The 19,428-nt window shown below is 37.9% G+C and overlaps 1 protein-coding gene across 6 annotated transcripts in view; it reads left to right on the forward strand.

The window, feature by feature from the left end:
- Window positions 1-19,428, forward strand: part of FER (FER tyrosine kinase) — a 184,599-nt gene that overhangs the window by 139,563 nt on the left and 25,608 nt on the right. For 2 of the 6 annotated variants that reach the window (XM_065661408.1, XM_065661409.1), the window contains one exon: window positions 2,105-4,282. The exons of the other annotated variants lie outside the window; for them this stretch is intronic. Coding sequence is in view for 1 of the 2 variants with exons in the window: in XM_065661409.1 (XP_065517481.1) it covers window positions 2,105-2,159 (55 nt within the window). In the remaining variant the exon portion in view is untranslated. Of the gene's footprint in view, window positions 1-2,104; window positions 4,283-19,428 lie in introns of those variants that run through there. 6 annotated transcript variants of the gene reach the window in all.

A 19,428-nucleotide genomic window follows, 5' to 3' on the forward strand; every position in this document is an offset into this window, starting at 1 on the left:
TTTATCCACCGACTGGTCCATCCATCAAATTGATATCTCTCCAATTTAGAGACAAGGATGTTGTGTGGGACAGTGTCAAATGCTTTGCACAAGTCCAGGTAGATGACATCAACTGCTTTACCCTTGTCCATCAGTTCTGTAACGCCATCATAGAAGGGCACCATAGACCTGCCAATGCACACAGCCTGGGTTAAACATTCTGTAGTACAAGTAGGGAAAGGGTTCTTTCACCGTGTTTACTTTTTAACTTTCAAAATCTTCACAAAGTTTGTTTATTCTTATCAGAGATTGTCATATGAGGTTATCAGAGAGAGCTACCACTTTCCTTAATGGGAGAAACAAAATTTTTAGTAGACCTCTCCTGACAAAATCTACAATTTTGAAGTGCAACCAATCAAGCAAAGAGTGACTTCAGGAAAATGGCTTACTTTTATGAAACTCACAGGTTAATAAATCAAAATATGCATTTCCATTATTATTTTATCAGACTTACTTTCTGGGATATTCAGGATTATTTCCAGTTTTATGTGGTTGGCCATAATATATGTTTATTATATTTATGAGCTAATTCTTCTGAATCTGATAGGTAAATATAATGAAAATTTCTGAATCAGGGCAACAATCTAAAATTTCTGCTAAAATAGATGATTTTAGCAGAAATTTTTGACGGACTTCTGAGTGAGAGGTTTTTTGAATTGCTAATACAGGTTAATTGGCAAATGCTTACCAAAAAAACAAAGTCAGTCTTGAATTTTTAAACTGAATTTTACCAAAGGCTAAACTGCACTTCAGTGGGATTAGCATACACATTTTTGTAGGTCTGTTCCCCTGCTTGAGGTGTCTGAGCATTTATCCGTGATTTCTTGGCTTCCGGAGAAGGGGTGGCTAGGGATGCATTTGTCTGGAAATGCTGTCTGCCACAGAAGTGCCAAGCATCTGTTACTTGCTGGGTATTTTGAGCCTGTTGCACAATGGTGGGAACAACACTCTTGGTGCTGTGCTGCAGATGCACAAGACAAGGAAATGACAGGCTAGCAGGGAAAAATCAAACTGTTTCATGCTGTATAAGCAAGCTTCAGGCGTTCAGAACTCAGAACCCTACTGGAGATTCAGCCCCTTCTTACCCAGGCACTGAAGGTGCAGCTGTGTGACTGTGTGATCTAGCAAGGAATTTGGGAGGCCTTGTTTCCTCCTTTTTAGGTCAGGTAAGACAAATTAGTAGTTTGTACATTTAATGTTAAGAGCAGGTAGATTAGAATGGAAGAAATCAGTTTGCAGTAGGAAGAAGATTTAACATTGTGTTAAAATAATAGTTATTTTTTGAAAGAACAATAAACTTTTTTTTTTGTCAGAAACTTCATCAACTGAAAGTGGTCTCAGGTAAAGATGGACTAAGCAGTGGAATGTTTTTTATTTTGTTTAAAGTTCATAGGCTTTGGTTACTTTGATTAATGTTAAGAAGGATGAGTAATATGTAATTAGAAATAGTTTCTATTATGTAGGCTGCAGCAAAACAGAATTGTTTTGTTTCATGCTTTTGCTTTTCTGTAGTATTCTGTTTCTTCTTTTGCAGATTGTTTTCAGAATCCTCATATGTTTTTTAGTAGTTTAGGTGGCTGTAATTTAGTACCACGTGTGTTTGACTTCTTGTTAATGTGAAACTAAAGGCTGCTCATCAGTCTAAGAAAGTTATTTTTAATGCCACTTTTTAGTCGTAGACCCTATACTAGTATATACTAAGTATACTAGCTATACTTAGCCTTCATATTTTAAAATTCTACCTAAATCTTACCTATATACCTATACAGCATACTATAGTGTACCTATAGTATACTATGTATACTAAGTATACTAGCTATACTTAGCCTTTATATTCTAAAATTCTACCTAAATCTATACTAGCTTTCTGAAATTGCTGTTTGAGTAATATATTGACTTAGCCTTTCAGTACTGAAGCCAGTGCAACACCTAATCTGCTCGCTCTTTTCTATTTTCCTGTGTGCTGTGGTGTTTCAATAGTTAGAAATCTAACGTGAAAATTTGTCAGAGTTAGAATGTGTAATGCATATGAGTGATTATTTGATCCACATTTTCATCTCCCCAGGCATCAAGATATCATTTGTTCTTTGCTCTTTGTTCTGTTTAAAGAGCAGAAATGAGTGGGCTTAAATGAAAAAAAGAAGAAAAAAGCTGCATGAAAAGATGTTATTAAAAGTAATAAAAAGAGTGGTTGAATATATACAGAAGAATGTAATCATTTCATCTCCATTTAATTTTGAAGAATTCTCACTTTTCATTTTTACCATATGGCATTGTTTAGATAGTTCCATTTTTTTGTATTAATTAGAAAGAGAAGATAAAGATGGAGATACAGTAATTTCAGTTGGTTCAATAAGTATTTATGGGTGGGTATATTTTCCAGTATTTGATTTGCATATGATGAATGCATTTGTTCCTAATTTATGTTTAGTTTCCAAACCAGTCTGTAGGAGTATAAGAAAGAAGCTGCAGCTATCTGATTCAGAGAATTTGAACATACCTGTTTTTTGTTTTATTTTCAACTGTCATTGCCACCATCATTTTGTAAAGAAAATAATTCAGATTCTGGTAGAAGTCAGTTGGAAAAATATTTTAATATTGAGAGAAGCAATTTTGAGTAGGATTTATTCTGATTTTATCATTTGATAGTACAAACTTTCAAAATAAAAAATACAGTTAGGTCCTAAAAATATCTCTGTGGAAAATTGTGTTGTAGCTTTGTCTACAGTTAATGCATGTATAAACCTAACTGAAACTGGCAGAAATTATTATTTATTTTTTTCTGTTAGCTACTGTGCTCCTTGATAGTGATCTGCACACAGTTTATGCCTTACTTGAGAAGTAGATTGATGTTTAGCTTTTTTAAGAGCTTTTACAAATACATTAAGAACCAGGGCTTGGGGTTTGGTTTTTTTTTTATAAATAATTCAATGTGAGCCTCACAAGGTTCAACGAGGCCAAGTGCAAGGTCCTGCACCTGTGTCAGATCAATGCCCAGTGTCAACACAGACCAGGGGCTTAATGGATTGAGCGTAGCCCTGTGGAGAAGAACCTGGGGATCCTGCTGTATGAAAGATTGAACATGACCCAGCAGCGTGTGCTTGCAGCCCAGAAAGTCAGCTGTACAGCACACTGGACCAAGACTCTTGAAGTTGACAGCCTGTCTCTGTGCTCCAAGGTGCACAGAGGTTAAGGCAGTGGGTCTGCGGAAGATCCCTTTTTTCCTCAGTGGCTATCTAAACTCCATTCTGGACCATATTTATCAAAACAAATACGTCAGTGCTTTCAAATGCTCCAGGAAATTTTTTTTTTCATATGGGAATATATTATGGTATTGTATCCCAGGTTTCTCCTTTTAAAAATAGATTTTCAAGGGTTTTCAAGGGATTTTTTTTCTGAAACTTACAGTCATCTCCACTGTCATATTGGTAAATGTAGATTGATTCTAGAGAAGTGCATTTACAGTTTGAGTTGAATCACTTCTGAATTGGTACTTGTGGTTGTCTGAAATCTTATTTGAGCAGCATGGTTATTTTTCTTCTTCAATGAGCTTGCATGATTCTGATCTGTCAGTATTAAGGAAAAACTGGGGAAAACATAAATATCCAAACCCATTAAATATTACTACCACTACATTAAATACTATTGATATTGTATACTTTAAACTTTTATAATAAATTAGAAATATTATTGAATTCTAAGCATGCTGTAATGTGAACTATGATGAAAACTGCTTCTCAGTATAAAGCGAGCTGCCTTCTAATCTGTTATCTGTTTCCCTGAGCTACTGAATTCTGGAATGGATGAATAACAAAAGATTTTAAAAAGGAGAGTGATATTTTTTTTCTTTACAAATTCTGTATTTGTTGCAGAGGTTGATACTTCTTCACCTTTTGTGCCTTAGTTGAAATTCCCCATGACCTTTCTTATAAGCAGATTAGTATCTCAGATTTAGCTTTGCCACAGCTGCAGAAGACTTCTAATTAGGGTAGCAGATGCATGGATTTGTATGGTCAGAATATGATATAAAAGATTCCTGAATACATTTTTGTTTACTGTAAATCTCAACATATCATGCTATCTCAGGAAGACCATGCTATCTTTCATATATTCCTGAATTATGCTTAATGCAGACCTGTTACCAGAGGGGTAAGAGGTCACAATATATAGGAAATATATTTCTGAACTGGAGATTTTTGTGGTTTACATTACATAAATAAGGAGTAGATTATACGTATGGTTATGTTAACTAAATGATCAACACATTAATGATAGAACTGGAAATTCTGGTGTCTTCTTTTTTTTTTTATTAAGAATAGCACATTACTTTATTGAACTGCTATTAGGACAGATTTTTTTTGCCGTTGGGTATTTGCATCACCAGTTATCTCTACCATTTGTGACTCTTCTTTTTAAATATTAAATTATAAGGCATCTATTCATACAAGTGCAAAACAAAGTTGTAGTTTAACTGTGGTCATTCAGAGGCTAATATTAATAATTAATAGTTCCCAGAGGCAGATTTAGTATAGGATGTTTCTCAGTTTGGAATGGCAAACTGCAGTTAATTTCATATGAAATTAATAGAGGGAAATTAAGTTTTTCTTGCCATTGACTGAATTTTCTTTTGATAAGGCAGTTATAACGTTTAATCTTATTTAATTGAAATTTCCTTTATATGTAATCTGATATCAAGCTAATAAACAGTCTGTGTATCAGCTGAATGGCACCAGGGGTAATCTAGCATGATCAGCCAAACACAGTTCTTTGTACTAATGCTTTGAAGTGACAGCTAAAGGTTTCAATTATGTTGATATTTTAATTTTACAGGAAACTTTCCCCAATGCTACCTATTCAACTTGTGCTTGACTATCATCCTTTATGTGTTCCCTGTAAAATGGGGAAAATATTGAATTATTTCTGACCTCTGATGTTTCAGTATGTCACTGAGGATGAGGATAAAATGTCCCATAGAGTTAAACTAAAGATAAGAATAAATTGTTTGGCATATTACTGTAGAATTATTTTGTAGACATTGTTATTTAAAAAAAAAATGCAATATCCATATTGACCATAAACTATTGCAATAAAAATATATGTGGTGATATAAAAGATTTCCTTAGATTTCAGGGTTTCCATGGCCACTAGAGTTTCTTGGCCTCTCTGCTCTGTCTTTTCATTAAAGAAAACATTGTTTGCCATGTGAAAACTGATAATGACAGTCACTGGATTTATATTGAATGTAAGATATTACATGCTAGTTAACTGGGAACATCCATTTTGCCTCATTCTGAACTGGACTGCATTGAAGTGAATGACCTTCCAGAGTTAGTATCTGTAGCTGAAAACACCCATTTTTTACACTACTAAAACCCATTCTTGTTTTCTTGAAAATTCATGGTGCTAACTAAGGATTTGTTGGGGGGGGAGGGGGACGACTGCCGAGAAGGGGGTGAGGAGAGGGGTAGAAGATCATAACTTGGGTTTTCCATTCAGTGCATTCATGGACGCACTGGCAGACCAAAATTTCCCTAATGTAACATGGGGAGATTAATGAAAATAAAAGTCATAATATTGTCATGGTTTAAACAAAAGTCATCCATAAATCACAGTCACTCTCTCACTCCCCCCGCTTCTTTCCCTCCCTCTACTCCCGGAGGGACAGAGAGGAGAATCGAAAAGAATGCAACTCCCACGGGTTGAGATAAGAACAGTTTAGTAACTAAGGTATCACACAAATCACTACCACCAATAATAATAATGATGAAGGAAATAACAAGAGGAGGAGAATACAACAGCTCAACATCAGCCGACCAATAACTCGCCCCACTCTCCCCAGCTGAGCACCGACCAATATCTCGTCCAGCCCTGCAGTCCCTAGCCCTTCCGGGTAACTTCCAGTACATCCTGGGCATGACATGCTGTGGTATGGAGTACCTCTTTGGCTAGTTTGAGTCAGGTGTCCTGTCTCTGCTTCCTCCTGGCCTTCCCTCCTCCCTGGCAGAGCATGAAGCTCAGAAAGTCCTTGGCCAGACCAAACATTTGAGCAATAACTAAAAACATGGGCGCTATCAGCTCTGTTCCCAGGCCAAAAATCAAAAACACAGTGTTGCACCAGCCATTAAGAAGGATAAGAATTACTGCTAGTGCTAAACCCAGGACAGTACTGTAATATTATCATGGTATCCAAGTTCATTTGTAAATTAAATATTTTACAGTATTAACTGATTTTAAAGAACTACACCCATATAATCATATCCTTATTCTAATGAACTGGTCAGCTTTTCCATGTTCAAGGACCTCGATGCCTGAATGATAACATGACTGAAAATCTCTGGGATATAATCTCTAAAATCAGAATGTTGGGGGGGGGGGGGAGGGGTGGGGCGCAGGGCCTGGGTGGAGGGAGCTATGGGAGCAGTTTCCAGATGGGAGGTGATGAAACTCTCCAGGCATTTGCCCAGGCATTTGTGGGAAGGAATGCGACTGAGCATGGAGCTGGGTTCCTGGGCACGCAGGATGGGAAGGTGATTTGACATCATGAAGAAACAACAGCGCACAAGTCCGTGGGACCTGATGGAATCCATAGATGGGTCCTGAAGGAGCTGGCGAATGAAGTTGCTAAGCCACTGGCCATCATATTTGAAAAATCATGGCAGTCAGGTGAAGTTCCCGATGACTGGAAAAGGGGAAATATAACCCCATTTTCAAGAAGGGGAAAATGGAAGACCCGGGGAATTACAGACCAGTCAGTCTCACCTCTGTGCCTGGTAAAATCTTGGAGCACATTCTCCTGCACAGCATGCTAACGCACATGAAAAACAACAAGGTGCTTGGTGACAGCCAGCATGGCTTCACTAAGGGGAAATCCTGCCTGACCAATTTGGTGGCCTTCTATGATGGGGCTACAGAATTGATGGACAAGGGTAAAGCAGTTGATATCATCTACCTGGACTTGTGCAAAGCATTCGACACTGTCCCACACAATATCCTTCTCTCTAAATTGGGAGATAATCAATTTGATGGATGGACCACTCGGTGGATAAAGAACTGGCTGGATGGCCACACACAAAGAGTTGTGGTCAATGGCTCGATGTCCGGCTGGAGGCCGGTAATGAGTGGTGTCCCTCAGGGATCGGTGTTGGGACCGGTCTTGTTTAACATCTTCATTGCTGACACGGACAGTGGGATTGAGTGCGCCCTCAGCAAGTTTGCTGATGACACCAAGCTGTGTGGTCCGGTTGATATGCTGGAGGGAAGGGATGCCATCCAGAGGGACCTTGACACGCTTGTGAGGTGGGCTGATGCCAACCTTATGAAGTTCAACCATGCCAAGTGCAAGGTCCTACACCTGGGTCGGAGCAATCCCAGGCACAGCTACAGACTGGGCAAAGAAGAGATTCAGAGCGGCCCTGCAGAGAAGGACTTGGGGGTGCTGGTTGATGAGAAAATGAACATGAGCCGGCAGTGCACGCTCGCAGCCCAGAAAGCCAACCGTATCCTGGGCTGCATCAAAAGCTGCGTGACCAGCAGGTAGAAGGAGGTGATCCTGCCCCTCTACTCTGCTCTTGTGAGACCTCACCTGGAGCATTGTGTGCAGTTCTGGTGTCCTCAACATAAAAAGGACAAGGAACTGCTGGAACAAGTCCAGAGGAGGCCACGAGGATGATCAGGGGACTGGAGCACCTCCCGTATGAAGACAGGCTGAGGAAGTTGGGGCTGTTCAGCCTGGAGAAGAGAAGGCTGCGTGGAGACCTCATAGCAGCCTTCAAGTACCTGAAGGGGGCCCATAGGGATGCTGGGGAGGGACTCTTCTTCAGGGACTGTAGTGACAGGACAAGGGGTAACGGGTTAAAACTTAAACAGGGAAAGTTTAAATTGGATATAAGGAGGAACTTCTTTTCTGTTAGGGTGGTGAGGCACTGGAATCGGTTGCCCAGGGAGGCTGTGAGTGCTCCATCCCTGGCAGTGTTCAAGGCTAGGCTGGATGAAGCCTTGTGTGGGAAGGTTTAGTGTGAGGTGTCCCTGCCCATGGCAGGGGGGTTGGAACTAGATGATCTTGAGGTCCTTTCCAACCCTAACTATTCTATGATTCTATGAACACAAGAAATCCTTGCCAAGGAGCACGCATTGTTTACATTGTATACAAATATAAAAGGAAAGGAAAAGTGCCAGTTTTAGGATAATATTTTGTGTGAAAATGAGCCTAAACCCACATTGAATGTTTCTTTACTTTCTGATGGTCCAGGGCTTCTCATTCTGAGATTTTGTACCTTTCCTTTCGATTGTCCTTGCCTTTCCAAGTTGTATAGCATAATTGGCTGAGAATGAGAAAAAAAATTGCAAAAGGAAAATTTATTAGGAAGGAAATATTACTTGTCCTTGTTACAGCATAGGTAAAGCACAACTGTTTTCATAGCTACCAGCTATTTGTTCTCTTATGTGTTTGAGTGAGTAACAATGAATCCAGACCTCAACATCTCAGATAGTGGTCTCGTCTTTATGCCATGCTGAACTCATGTTTGGGTCTCAAGTCTCATCAGAGGGTCAAAAAGGGTAATACAAAGTGTGTCTTCAGAATACTCTGAGATGCTGTAGTAAATAGTTTATATAATGCATCTAGTTACATGATCTGTTCTTTTAGAAGTGTATCTATTTTATACTTATGAGACAGCTGTTCTTATTATGTGTAACACCAAAACAAAGTTGCATTAGAAAAATTAGTGGGTTTATGCAGTGGGGAGAAACTTAAGTGTCAAAAGCTGATTATAGAAAGAATGATATTATTGTAAGAAATCAGAAGAAATTCTTTGGTGATAAAGAATAAGAAATTTCAAAGAAGGTTTAGGTCTTTTTTTGTTCCAGAAGATGCATATTCTGAAAAATATCTTATTTTTTTGCCTTTGTGGAGTTGAGTCAGTGTATATCTGTGATATCCCTGATATGGAAATCTCCCTCTTGAAAAATGAGTAAGCTTTACTAGATAAAGCAAATGCAATTGAAAGAAGTGTAAGCAAATTTTCATAGACTCCCTCACCCTGTTTAGCAAGCTGTAGTATTTTGACTGTTATGGTCTCATGTTAGGGTTGTTTCTGTTTAACTGCAATTCTACTTCTTGTTGCTAAATATTAGGAATTTACAAGTATAATTCGTGCAAAATCATTTTAATAACATTGGTTTATAATTATAAATCTACTCACTGCATGAGGGCAACAGGCTCTAATTAAGTGAAAAGTAAAAAATGAGAGTAGAGAATATTGAAACAGATGAAAATAACATAGAGCTAGTATTTGTGAAAGCTATTGTGGTGATGATAAAGTTGTATAGCTTTCCTACATAGTATAAATAATATTCTCCCTACTTGCATAGTCGTGTTGCAGTGGAGAATAGTGGATGAAATGTAATTAATTTCTGTGGTAAAAGTAAAAAGCTTGGTGACATCTGCTGTTTAGAGAAATAACAAGGCTGAAGTTCATGGTCTGTGAATTTTGTGTCTTGTGTTATACAGGGTCAATAAGCATGTACTCTGGAGCTGTTGTCAAAGGACATATCTGTATACTTTATGCAGAAGCATGCACAGAAAAGAGATTATTTACTTTCAATATGTGTGCGATACTAATTAGGCTACTGTTGCATGTAGACAGCTGTACTTCGTATTTTAGTTTCAGGTGATTTGTTTTTGACAGTTCCATGTTCTCTTAGCTTTCATTATGGAACAAGGGTTTAAATTTCTATTACTTACTGTGGAACTTTTAAGAGGAAGAACAAGAAGTTCCAGTATGCCATTAGATGTGTTTCTCCAGATTTTGATAGTTTGTGTATAGTGTATTTGTGAAGCAAATCACATAATTTGCAAATATGTTTCAAATTCCCTAATGCCTTCCAGAGAGGGAAATGCACCTAATGTTTAACAGTTTAACATTTGCATACTCTTTCAGGAATAGCTCTGTTATCCACTTTCTTGAAGTATATGTCTATTCCTTAAACAGGGGTTTTTAAAGGATTTTAAAGTGATATATGGTGAACATTGTAGCTTTAGTAATAATAATTGGGAGAAAATGTTTGTTAAGGTGTGAGCCTGAAAGTATGAAGAGATGTCAAGAGAAATCATTATTCAACTAAGGGTCCTAACCTCCCATTGAAATTCAATATCAGGTATCAAATACTTCAGAACCAGGAGATCCAAACCATGTCTTTGGCTGACTGTACCACTGCTGGTATTTCCACAGCATTTTTAAACTATATTTTGTGAAAATGTGTACCGAAGAGAAAGATGAACTGCAGGATTTCATTTTTGCAGTGGTTAAAGGTTGCATTAGTGGTAGGTGATAAGCAATGCATTAGAAGATAGGATAAGACAAAAGTAGAAGATAGACTGGGGAGGAAAGGAAGAATGCATTCAACTAAAAGCCAGTCATTTTAGAAATGAGGTGTGGGGTAGTTCTGTGAGCAGAGACTGTTGACCATAGCGTTTGTTTCAGTGTTTGTTTAGTAAACCCAAAGTTTTCTTGTTTTGTTTTCCTTAGGGTATAGAACTTTTCGTGTTTACTTTCTTAACAGCAGAAAATTCTCATTAGTGTTTCTAGAAAAGGAAATACACGTTGCACAGAGATATCATGTATTGGTTCAGTATTTTATTGGCTTCCTGATACTGATTCTTGCCTTTCTGAAGAGGAATGTACTCCAGTTGTCTTGGACAGGAAACTACTTTGATTTTAATAAAAAAATCGTAGGCTGTGTGTCAATGGTAATGAGTAATAAATTTGCAAATTGCTTTCCTGAGGAAAATAAACATATTTCCCTTTTCTAATTTTTATACACACATACATAAATATTTATGTAAGCAGTAATAATAGGTTACACCTGTTTTGTGTATTTGACGAAATGTTTATCCACTATTTTTTTTTCAGATAGTACTATTGATGATACACCTTACTCTACTGTAATTCTTTCAGTGCCTTAGGAGGTTTTTAAGAAGTGCCTCCAAGGCTCACACACCTGTAGTTCTTCCACTGAAGTATCACATTCACCGTAGGTGTGTTGCTGTGTACACAGCAAAAAAAAAAGCTTAAAGAACAATGTAAAATGGGGTTCAGTGTGCCTTCATGAAAGAAATCAGTTTTAAAGTTAATGCAACTGAAAAATATTATGGTTTAGAGAATATATGGCTTCTGTATAATAGATGGCATGTAGTTCTGCATACCAAAGAAATTTGTTTCCCAGTTTATTGTTAATCTTTGAGAATCAAGATATTTTTCTCATAAACCTGAGAGAAACTTAGGTGAAGTTATGCATGATCAAACCAGTTTGAAGGTAAATTCAGTTCTCATAGACACTGCTCACAAAAAGATTCTGATCTAATGCATTTTAAAGGAATCACAGAAGCTGAGAATTAATGGAATAAAACATACTGTATGCTAAGTGCATGTTATTCTCTCACTTTTTGTCATTGCTTTGTAGTTCTCAGCCTTTCTATATCTTGTTTGACAGAATTATAGTGCAGGGATATGCTTTTATGAAACATTTTTAAGTCACTAGGAATATTGATTGAAATAGGGACTTGACTCATTGTCAAAGGCTATTTCAAATTCCCTTATGTAAGGCAGTGTAAAGTGAAGAAAGCCTTATTGGCATGTTAACTGATTTGGAAGATTGACGGAGATCATCAAGGTGCATGGAGCTGTAGGAATTGTTGAATCAATGTTACAGGATTCTGTTGTTCACAGATTTAAGCTGAGTCACTCAAGCCTGACAGAAAAAGCTCCTGGCAAAGCTGGATGTTAGGTACTTCATCAAGTCTTACGGGTTCTGGGAAATAAAAATAGATCAGTGAAATAAGGGCCAAGTCCCAGTTTAAAAAAAACTATATATAGGAGTTAGGATTGCAGAGTAAGTAAAATACTTGATTCAAAAGGCTTCCTGCTTTTGAAGTAATTTCTGGGCGGGATTTTGGAGATTGATTTTTGAGGAGCAAGCTTAAAATTCTTAAATAAGGAGGTTTTAAACTTTCCTGCTATTAATACTACTTCTTAGTTGTTTATAAACACCTCCATTCCAATTCAGTACCAAATGAACTGACTGTTCTTCCTGTTTGGTATCCTAAACCTTCTTCACTTATCATTCACTTCAAGGAAGCCACCTTTTCTTCCCATTATTGCTTTTGCAGACCATACTCTCTTGCACATAATTATCTGCACTAGTTTCTTATCATCTTGCAGGCTCATGAATGGAATCATAAAGTCCTACTGTCTCCTCATTCTCTTGACTTGCCTCCCTTTTGTATTGCAGTTAATCCTTATGGGAGCTATTGTAAATGCTTAGATTAAAAAAAAAATTAGCATAGATACGTATTTGGTATTTCTCAGGTTGAAATGACCAGGGTTTATCATGCTCCTGAATGGAAATTCTGAGTATCATAAACATATGACAGGGTTTCCCATGCTGCTATTGTCTTATTTTAGCTGAACTCAAGTGTGAAATAATATTACTGTGGTTACAGGTGTATTTATCCTGGTTATGTATTAAGGTATTTTAGTTTTTAAAGGTTTGTTTAACTTCTGTGTATTTCATTCTTCTTCTATCACACAGCTGAACTTCAGTTGTAAATTGGAACTAGTTGTTTGCAAGTAAGTAACCATCTTTCCTGCCACAAGAGAGTATTGTAACCTTCAGAGAGAGTTAGGCAGACAGAATGCTTAGAAGACTGTAAAAGTTCTGAAAGATTTGTCTGTGTCAAATACAAAGACATCTTTCTTAAACAGGCAGTTCTTGATTTATTTTTTTTTTTAACTATCAAGTAGCTATTAAATAGAGGTGCTTCAGCTTACTTTTGGAGAATATTTTGTAGCAATTGATATAGTACTTGGTAATCTCTTACATTTGACAGTGAGCCGGTATTTTTCTATGATAGTTTTAACCTATATTGCTCACCTCTACTAATGTTTTGAACCCCTTGCAGTAGATGTTGTCTAAACGTGGAGCTGGAAGGTACGATAGTCATCAGGAGCAATGACATAACTCAAAACTGCTATGGAAATGAGCAGAAATAATGGGGAGTCTTCCATGAGCAACAGTGACAGGGGCTCTGATGTGGGCATGTGCTGCTGACATTGGCATGGGGTAGGGAAAAGGAAAAAATGGTGCTCCCTAAAGAAGCCTGCACTTCAGGAAGCCAAAATTTGTATGGTAGCTTTGCTGCACACAGTGTGAGACCATGTTTGGCACACAGAACCAGACTACATCTAATCCCTCTGTAGCTGCATATGATGGAAATTGGAGGAGCCTCTGCACCAGCTTCTTCAGTATGTTTATCCGCTTCTCTTGCACTGAATTATTTGCTAATGTGGAGGTGCCTGTTGGACATGATTCAAATCTCCATAGACTAAGTTGCTATCTGCAGCTACTTGACAATATTAAAAAAAAAAAAAACCAACCCTGAAATATTGTTCAGATATTTCCCCAGAGATTCTGGCCTATAGACACAAATTTCATTTCACTGATGAATTGTATGCTGCTTCTATGTTTCTTCTATGTATATTCAAGACAAATTAATTTCATATCTAGTATATTGTATCACCTGTATCTCTTCTACAGAGGTACTTAGAGAGGTGCTATAGTTTTCCACATACTAGAAATCAGTAGAAAAAAGTCTGTAAGGGAGCAGTGAGATACAGTGAACAGAACACTGCATGCAGCTCTTGGACACTGATATTAGAAAGTGGCAAATAATGTACTAACTTTGGGAGAAAAACAGAAGTATAGGCAAAACTGATGGACAGAGAAAGCTGAATAATAAAAATGCAAAGGATAAAAATGCTTGCTTTAAATTATCCAATAAAGTTAACAAATTCATTGTGAATACTAAAAACAGTAAAATGATTTTGTTATTAGTTGATCTAATGAAAATATTTTCAAAACAGAAGCTGAATATTGTATCACTTAGAGTCTGTGTATATATGGAAGGGAGTGCATGAAGTAAACGTGACCCAAGCTAGGGAAAACTAGAATATAGATATGGAGACTATGTTTCTTTTCTTATGATGCTAGTGCCATAGTTGCTATTGTTGCAGCCACCAAACACCAACTATGTGCTTCTAATAGAAGCTGATATTTTTATTCTTTATGGGAGAAGGAAATTTACTTTGTCCTGTCACCGGGGCAGTTCTTAGTTCCCACTTTTCTGTTTATCACTCCCCTGTTAATTAATATGCAGAGCAGTTGTGCATAATTTCTCTGTATCAGCTTTTAGAAAAGCTGAACAAAGTTGGAAGAAAGTCTAGTCAAATGTTTTAACAAATTCAGCTTAAAAACAGTGGTTGAAATCCTAGTTCCATTAAGTTAGTTAACTTTAGTAGAACCAGGATTGTATTTCACACTGTGGTTTACATTTACATTAAATAATTAGTTAAGAGAGAGACATGGAGTGTTTTAACTGTACACAAAGTACTTTTTTGTTTGTTTGTTTTTTTTATTTACACATAGGAAGATTTGGCTCACAATGCCAACTTCATTATCTGTTTATATTTCAACCTCATCTCTTTCAGACTTTTGTCTCTGTTGTGAGCTCAAGACTGGGGCTTTCTTTCTGGGGGATTGTTTTCATCATTAAATCCAGCTTTAGTGATGGTTTAAGCAGTCCTACTTACAGTTGACTTGCATATCCAAATAGCATAGAACTTTAGTCCTGTAGAAACTGTGTGTTACAAAAACTATTCCACACACATCACAGTGGTGTTGCCCCAGCTGCAGTTTACCCCTTTGTCCCCTAAATATTCCATATACTTTAGCTAAACATTTTTCAAAGAAACAGAGATGCAGGAGAAGCAGGCAAATCTTTTCACCAGTAATGTGATTACAAAATCCCCAGAAAAAGGCTAGAAGGGTAAAATTAAAAAGTGAATGCAAGAAATCTGTCAGATCTTTTGATTTGTAGCATGATAGCTGCAGTTGAGGAAGGATGTTAGTAATTTTTAATGTCACTAGATAATGGAATTGATCTCAGGCTTTCCAGATGGACATGCCACCATCACCATGGGATTATAAGTTTTAGAAACCATGAAAGAAAAACATAATTAAAAGATTGCACGGTCTATTGTGGAAAGGATGTCCCAGTACTCCAAGAGATGCCTGCATCACTTTGACAAATGCCCAGTTTCTGCAGTGAGAGCCATCTAGCAAAAAATGGAAGAGAAGTGCTTCAGTGTGGGCATATAGAACTGTGGGATCAACTGAACATTCAGCATTTATCAATTATCAATTCATTACAAATCAAACCCCCATATTTTTGCAGAGTAAAAATTAAAGAGTAAGGATTTTAAGTGAAAGCACTACCATTGCCTACCTCATAAGGTATGATAGGCTAAAATTTGATCTCTGATCCCTATTAAAATTATTGCTTTTCTTCAGAAGCATTGTTTCAAGCATTTTATACATTAGATAATTGTTGTGGAAGTGTCTGTTCTTTTGTAAATAAAAGATGGTTCTGGGATGAATGGAAAGAATTCCTGTAATGTCCTCAGTTTATGATTCAGTTCTGTTTAATTGCAGTAGGTGGAGTTTAGAGGTTTTGTACGTGCCTACAGCTCTCGTATTATGTTGGACTGCAATGTTAACTAATGTATTTTCCTTTATAACACATATGAGATAAATATTTAAAATTCATGTGTGACAAGATTACCTAATATCCCTTCCAAATTACCTAACCTATCTTTCTTTTTGGTTTAATATGCACACTTCTATGAACTTGGTTTTATTCTTCTTACCTTTAAGAAAAGCTAGTGAATGTTACTTCTTTATCCATGATTCCACATACTGTGTCACTAACATACTTTTAAAACCCATGGAGAAATACTGAAAATTTATATTGCCATTTCCAGTTCATAACTCTACTCTTCCAATTGTTCTGAATAATTTAATTTATTTCTTTTGTTCCTTGCCTTATAAATAGCTTCATAATAACAATAATACTTGACTTCCTGCTTTTAACTTGTACTTACTTACACGATTTTTACCATTGGTGCTACCGTTCCTTTTATTTTCGATAATTTTTTTTCATTTTTATTTGTTTTGCTTCCTCAGACTGTGGAAGCCCTGAGACGTCTGCTGTTTATACATAGAATAATTGTAGGAAATCATAGAATAGAATCATAGAATAGTTAGGGTTGGAAAGGACCTCAAGATCATCTAGTTCCAACCCCCCTGCCATGGGCAGAGACACCTCACACTAAACCTTCCCACACAAGGCTTCATCCAGCCTAGCCTTGAACACCGCCAGGGATGGAGCACTCACAACCTCCCTGGGCAACCGATTCCAGTGTCTCATCACCCTAACAGGAAAGAATTTCCTCCTTATATCCAATCTAAACTTCCCCTGTTTAAGTTTTAACCTGTTACCCCTTGTCCTGTCACTACAGTCCCTGACGAAGAGTCCCTCCCCAGCATCCCTGTAGGCCCCCTTCAGATACTGGAAGGCTGCTATTAGGTCCCCACGCAGCCTTCTCTTCTCCAGGCTGAACAGCCCCAACTTCCTCAGCCTATCTTCATACGGGAGGTGCTCCAGTCCCCTGATCATCCTCGTGGCCTCCTCTGGACTTGTTCCAGCAGTTCCTTGTCCTTTTTATGTTGAGGACACCAGAACTGCACACAATACTCCAGGTGAGGTCTCACAAGAGCAGAGTAGAGGGGCAGGATCACCTCCTTCGACTTGTTGGTCACGCTCCTTTTGATGCAGCCCAGGATACGGTTGGCTTTCTGGGCTGCGAGCGCACACTGCCGGCTCATGTTCATTTTCTCATCGACCAGCACCCCCAAGTCCTTCTCTGCAGGGCTGCTCTGAATCTCTTCTTTGCCCAGTCTGTAGCTGTGCCTGGGATTGCTCCGACCCAGGTGTAGGACCTTGCACTTGGCATGGTAGAACTTCATAAGGTTGGCATCAGCCCACCTTACAAGCGTGTCAAAGTCCCTCTGGACGGCATCCCTTCCCTCCAGCATATCAACCGGACCACACAGCTTGGTGTCATCAGCAAACTTGCTGAGGGCGCACTCAATCCCACTGTCCGTGTCAGCGATGAAGATGTTAAACAAGACCGGTCCCAACACTGATCCCTGAGGGACACCACTCGTTACCGGCCTCCAGCCGGACATTGAGCCGTTGACCACAACTCTTTGTGTGCGGCCATCCAGCCAGTTCTTTATCCACCAAGTGGTCCATCCATCAAATTGATTATCTCCCAATTTAGAGAGAAGGATGTCGTGTGGGACAGTGTAAAACGCTTTGCACAAGTCCAGGTAGATGACATCAACTGCTTTACCCTTGTCCATCAATTCTGTAGCCCCATCATAGAAGGCCACCAAATTGGTCAGGCAGGATTTCCCCTTAGTGAAGCCATGCTGGCTGTCACCAAGCACCTTGTTGTTTTTCATGTGCGTTAGCATGCTGTGCAGGAGAATGTGCTCCAAGATTTTACCAGGCACAGAGGTGAGACTGACTGGTCTGTAATTCCCCGGGTCTTCCATTTTCCCCTTCTTGAAAATGGGGGTTATATTTCCCTTTTTCCAGTCATTGGGAACTTCTCCTGACTGCCATGATTTTTCAAATAATGATGGCCAGTGGCTTAGCAACTTCATTCGCCAGCTTCTTCAGGACCCGCAGATGGATTAATGAGCAGGAGAAAGTCATGTTCCCAAGTCAAAGCTATAAATAATTATGATTACCTTTGATGATACTGCATTACTACAATTACTTTATCATGGTTAAGATTGCAGACATATTTTGTTACAACAGTCGGGCAAAATATTTCCTATCTCCTGTAACCCTCTGATCAGGCGTATGTAAATTTTTTATATTGGAAAAGAAGTCAGCAGAGCTAAGCTGTGTAGAGGAATAGAACATTTACTGCCAGTAAGAACTGGCAGGAAGTTGATGCCTTGCTTGGTGAAAGGAGGCATAGCAAACTTCCTGAGGGTGCACTCTGCCCCATCATCCAGATCATTAATTAAGTTCAGCAGGATCATACCCAGTATTGACCTGTTTTACACTGCTGGTTACCGGCCTCCAACTGGCCTATGTGGAAGCCTTTCTTTTAAGGATTGAGATGCTTGTCTTACTTTATACTGTCAGTGACCTTTTGAATGCACCCTGGTATTAAATAGGTTAAAATTCAAAATAATTAAAACTAGAACCCTCATCTTCGAAGTTCCTATTTCATCTCCTCCTTGCAAAGAATGCTGATGATGAGGTCTCATCAGTCCCTGATGTACTAAAAGGACTGATTGTCACTTACTGAATTTTCTGTAGGTTTTGATCAGTCTTGTATTCAAATCGACAGTGCAAATTCATGAAATTGCAACCACATCTCTCACCAGCTTTTTTAGAATTGCCTAGGGTTTTAGTATTTATGCTGTGATTCCATGCTTTTGGTAGTAGGAAAGTTCAATATTTTTGAAAGGGGAGGCTACATTACAGTGATTATGCAGTGGATTCAGGTTTTGAGGCAAATAATATAGGCAATGTAGCAGTGATTTAAAATTCCAACATCTGACTTTTTAGGAACCTACCTGTACCCAGGTGGCAACATGTATAGTACTTTTCTGTACATAAATAAGCAGCTTGTGTCACAAAATGCATTTGAAATTTTGTTGGTCTGCCCATTATTAAATTTATTTTAAAAGCTATCTTGAATTTACTTATATCAGTTTCTGTGCATTTTGTTTGAAACTGAAATAAATGTACAGTAAAAACAAATCTGTAGAGCTGTTCTACTGTGAGCTTCTGGGAATTCATGTTACAAGCTTCTCCCGCCTTCCTGCCTGCCTGCCTTCCTTCTTTCCTTTTTTCTCTTTCTTCCTTTCTCTTTGGTCATGTACATGTCAATTATCCTGCTGTGGCAGTCCTGTTAATCTTCTGATTGATCGTTAATCAGCACACTGTCATCTCATGTTTCTTCAGGTACCCCACCCAAATTGTCAAAATACTTTCTTCTCCCTCTTATGACCAAAAAATTGCAAAGTTTTTCTTCCACCTTTATGTTTAATTTTGAGGTAGAAAACCTATTGTAGATTTTAAGTAATAGCAACAAAAAGGGGGAAGGGAGGTTCAATTTATTTCCTAATTGAATTTACAGAAAATTAATAGACCAATTTATTCCTTTCAATTTCTGTATATAATTCTTTACAATGTCTTAGCTGGATAAAATTTCTTTTGTATTTCTGTAGGCTAACTGCAAATCTTAGTAAGATGTCTAGGACAATTAGTAAATTATTATTCACCCTCATTTTACCATCTTCAATGGTTTTAATTCATTTATTGCAGTTACAAAACAGACTAATTTTATAATACTAAAATATTTTAACCTGCCAGTAATTATATATTGATAAACTTGAATTAAAAGT

This window comes from Lathamus discolor, chromosome Z (genome assembly GCF_037157495.1).
Source record: "Lathamus discolor isolate bLatDis1 chromosome Z, bLatDis1.hap1, whole genome shotgun sequence".
NCBI lineage: Eukaryota > Metazoa > Chordata > Aves > Psittaciformes > Psittacidae > Lathamus > Lathamus discolor.